General features: G+C 34.2%; 1 protein-coding gene across 2 annotated transcripts in view; it reads left to right on the top strand.

The window, feature by feature from the left end:
- The first annotated feature begins 947 nt into the window (after nucleotides 1-947).
- The window catches only part of LOC140961696 (CBL-interacting serine/threonine-protein kinase 8-like), a 5,489-nt gene continuing 2,084 nt past the window's right edge, over nucleotides 948-4,352 (top strand). Inside the window, exons 1-10 of one of the 2 annotated variants that reach the window (XM_073420358.1) lie at nucleotides 948-1,395; nucleotides 1,449-1,615; nucleotides 2,150-2,212; nucleotides 2,348-2,419; nucleotides 2,502-2,609; nucleotides 2,687-2,761; nucleotides 2,853-2,906; nucleotides 2,992-3,117; nucleotides 3,291-3,380; nucleotides 3,850-3,972. In XM_073420358.1, coding sequence (XP_073276459.1) covers nucleotides 1,457-1,615; nucleotides 2,150-2,212; nucleotides 2,348-2,419; nucleotides 2,502-2,609; nucleotides 2,687-2,761; nucleotides 2,853-2,906; nucleotides 2,992-3,117; nucleotides 3,291-3,380; nucleotides 3,850-3,972 — 870 coding nt within the window. In that variant the 5' untranslated portion in view covers nucleotides 948-1,395; nucleotides 1,449-1,456. Of the gene's footprint in view, nucleotides 1,616-2,149; nucleotides 2,232-2,347; nucleotides 2,420-2,501; nucleotides 2,610-2,686; nucleotides 2,762-2,852; nucleotides 2,907-2,991; nucleotides 3,118-3,290; nucleotides 3,381-3,849; nucleotides 3,973-4,352 lie in introns of both variants that reach the window. The other variant, XM_073420359.1, reaches the window with a different exon arrangement.

Raw genomic sequence — 4,352 nt, 5'->3', positions numbered from 1 at the left:
AATAAAATAAATATTATTACTTTTGTTACCTTTTTCTTCTGTTTTGGAGCTTGGAAAAATATGGAGGACTTTTAGAGCTTCGTGCTGATAACGTGTTGTGAAAAAGTAAAAATTTACGGTAAAAAGTAAAAATCTCAAACTCTCAAAATTATCACACTACACACTTTATAATATTTTTCTCTCAACTTAATTGTGATTTTTCTTCACAAATGAGATATCTATTTATAGAAAATTTTTACAAATAATCCAAAAATAAAATACATCATTACCTACATCATCACACACTAATTTTCAATATTCAATACCTAATTTTCAACATTCAACATTCACATTTTCAACACAAATATTTTTCACATTTTTAAATAATTTTTCAACAAGAATGACTATTCTTATGAATATGAGATGACCGTTCCAATGTCATACCAATAATGAATATAATTCTACCAAATATGTCATTAAAGATATTAATGATAAATCTCAAAGATTAAATGTATTTATATAAATTTTTAAAAATATTCATGGAAGACAATAAATTATACATATTATATAAATAACAAACCAATTTATAGATAATAAGATGATATTTGACGAAAACTATCGTAAAACTGAGTCAAACATTAGATGAAATAAGAACATATAATAATATTATATTTTATTATTCATATCAAACGATTTCTTTACGTAAACAAATATATTTAAAAAATAAATTTATTTACTAATTAAAGAGTAAGTTTTTTGTGAGACGGTCTCTTTAATTTTTATATGTGAGACGGGTCAATCCTACTGATATTTACAATAAAAAAGTAATACTCTTAACATAAAAATTAATACTTTTTAATGGACGTCCCAAATAAAATATTCGACTCACAAAATTGATCCGTGAGATCGTCTTATGAAAAATTTTGTGCTAGTTAAAAGAGGGATACATCTCGTTCGAGACAATTTGAACACTAGCTAACAGCAGCTATTAAGTATGGGTTCTACTCCCTAATACGCCACCCTGCGCGCGGCCCAAAAGTGCGGCTGAGCCGCCGATCGCCCACTCAAATTTCAGCCCACTGCCATCCTTCCATTTGGAATTACTAAAAATTATCACAAGAATAACAGTAGGAGAATTTTCTTTTTGCCGAAAAGGTGGCAATATTAAACCATTTTCCACTCATTGCTGAATGGATGTCCAGTGTCAATCGCCATCTCCATTTTGAACTGCTTTACTTTATTTTTTAATCCTTTCTTTCCGGAACCCACTTTGGGAATTCGATTTATATTTCTGGGAATGGGTATAAAGTCATCGAAGAACCAAAGCGTAAGCGGCTAGTTTTCTTGTGGCCCATACAACAACATATGTTTTCTTATTGAGAAATCGATGGTGAAAACTTAGAGTCATTGAAGAAGGTGAAGATTGGTTATTTGAGAAATCGATGCTGAAAACACAGTGATTGAAGAAGGTTGAAAAATGGTGATAAGAAAAGTTGGGAAGTATGAGGTGGGGAGGACAATTGGAGAAGGAACATTTGCAAAAGTGAAGTTTGCTCAGAATACAGAGACCGGAGAAAGTGTGGCCATGAAAGTGCTCGATCGCTCCACCATCATCAAACACAAGATGGTTGATCAGGTAGGTTTTTTTACTCTTCGGGATATTTTTTTATGTTTTGTCGAAATTGGTTTGGTTGGAGTCTGGAAGGAACAGGGTGCTTTCAAGTTTCTTCGTTTGTTTGTGTTTTTTTAGTTTTTGTTGAGGTTTTATGGAGTTTGGGACTCAAGAGAAAGGAATTGTCGCAGTGTTGCTATGAGCTAAATGGAGGAGAAGTTTTGGCAGAATTAGTGTTTCTTTCATTGTTTATGATTCCTTTCTGGTTATCTTTTGTTTCCGTATATCAAATTGCTGACGGTTGAGAATTTCTTATTTGAATTTGGAGTGAACCTCGAAATTTGGTGAGAATTTCGTGACTCGGATATTTTCAGAATTCTAGTCAAAGTTGCCCGTAGGTTTGATTTCCACAAGTTAGTACACACCTGCTGGGCTCTAAATAGAATTTAGTGCACAGACTGGAGTTATGCTATGTTTTCGCTTTGGATGCCCCTAAAGATTTTGCAGTTAGCTGATCTAAAATTTATGATTAACCAGATTGTCGTTATCGTCCTGCAGATAAAGAGAGAGATATCTATAATGAAGCGTGTTAGACATCCACATGTTGTTCGATTACACGAGGCATGGCTTAAATTCAAGAGTATCAGTTTTAAGTTGTTTTGCAATAAGATTGGAAAGAGAATCTTTTAGGTTCTTTTGTTGGATAGTTTTTTGCTGATTGGTTAAACTGACTTACTGGAATTTTGTTCCTATTAGGTCATAGCAAGCCGCACAAAGATTTACATCATCTTGGAATTTATCACTGGTGGTGAATTGTTTGATAAAATTGTGAGTCCATTCACTTTGAGAGCAATTGCTTCTGGAACATTATGTGGTCTTGTGATAATTTTATACAAAATCTATGATCTAGGTTCACCATGGGCGACTCAGTGAATCTGAATCTCTAAGATACTTCCAGCAGCTCATTGATGGCGTGGATTTTTGCCACAGCAAGGGAGTCTATCACAGAGACTTAAAGGTGTTCTTGGACATGTATAAAAGAAACCTTAGTTACTCATTGAACTGAGAATTCACTTCCGTGTTACTTGCTTGCAGCCTGAAAATCTATTACTAGATTCACAAGGAAATCTTAAAATCTCTGATTTTGGGCTCAGCGCAATACCTGCAGAAGTGAGATCTTTGCTAATTATTATCTGTAAATGAGCAAAGATGAACACATGAAAATGATATAAATGGTGCTGATGACAATATTTTGTCGCAGGGAGTCGACCTTCTTCGGACAACCTGCGGTACTCCTAATTATGTTGCGCCAGAGGTGACTGGTTGAGATTTTTTGTCTGATTCAATTAACTATCATATTTCGAGATTCGTTTATGTTCTATTTGGTTCTTGTGTTGCAGGTTCTTAGTCATAAGGGTTATAACGGTGCTTGTGCGGATATATGGTCATGTGGTGTGGTCCTATATGTTCTGATGGCGGGGTATCTTCCATTTGATGAGATCGATCTTACAACACTTTATGGCAAGGTATTTAGCCATAATGTTATCACGTCTATATAGATTACTCTTATTGTGTAGAGGAATAATTATAAAAAAGATACCATGCATGACATGCGGGGGCTTTGAATATTTGGTGTGTGTAGGAATTGTAATGCCACATACTCTATTTCTATTATAACTTTTCTAAATACTTTATTCAGATCGAGAAAGCAGAGTTTTCTTGTCCATCCTGGTTCCCACTTGGAGCGAAGTCCTTGATCCATCGAATTTTAGACCCGAACCCTGAAACAGTGAGTTTTTTCTGCTTTCTAATTTATATCTATTTATCACAGTGCATCAAGCTGAGTTCTGGGGTTAAGATTCTTTATGGCCCCTTGGTTATTCATTGTTAATTCAAAGTCCTTTTCTTGATAAATACTCATGTTGTTAATTATATGATCCATATGCAACTTCACATGTCACCTATCGAGTTGTTGCAATTGCTTTAGTTTATCATTTTGCTGGACTGAGACTTACAGTAGGAAGATGAGATTAGAAAATAAAATATGGTTGCGAAGATTCTTACGCTTGAACTTGTGTATTTCCCACATGTTTATAAAGCTACCGAGCTTTTCTAAACATGAAGTACTTATCACGAACCAAATTTAAGTGTTGTTCACCCATAACCATGAATATGTGCTTTGTTCTTTGTAAATTTGAAGAAAGTATGTTTGGGCAGCATTAATCTCTTCATTTCCTTGTGTGAATAATTTTGTGCAGCGCATTCAAATTGAAGAGATCCGAAATGATGAGTGGTTTAAAAGGAATTATATCCCGGTCAAACTTCCTGAAATTGAAGACATTGATTTAGATGATGTTGATGCGGCTTTTGATGATCCAGAGGTCAGTGGTTCTTTAAGTTGCTGTCACTTTGTATCTGATAATTGCAGGAAATTATTAGAAATGCTACAGCTGTATGCAAATTTAAGTTGGCTGTTGAGAAGCATGTTAGGCTTTGGCTGCTTTTTTTTGTTGTAGATATTTGTTTTAAAACACTAAAAATTCTCCTTATGATGATACTTGTTTACAATTTATTGGCTTATATGATAAAATATGCTCTAGAAGGGTTATATACGGTAGCCTCTTTAGAATGAAACGAGTGACAATTATACAATGCTTATTTGCCTTCTTCGTGTGAATGGATGGGACAGATCCCTTATTCTCTGTAAGTCCAGCATTAAATGTTATTATGTTAGATTCATGAGCGTTCTGCTAAATATAAC

The sequence above is a fragment of the Primulina huaijiensis genome, chromosome 16 (genome assembly GCF_012295235.1).
Source record: "Primulina huaijiensis isolate GDHJ02 chromosome 16, ASM1229523v2, whole genome shotgun sequence".
In the NCBI taxonomy this organism is placed as follows: Eukaryota; Viridiplantae; Streptophyta; class Magnoliopsida; order Lamiales; family Gesneriaceae; genus Primulina; species Primulina huaijiensis.
The sequence above is the reverse complement of the archived record's forward strand: the minus strand, read 5'-3'. Positions and strand labels throughout refer to the sequence as shown.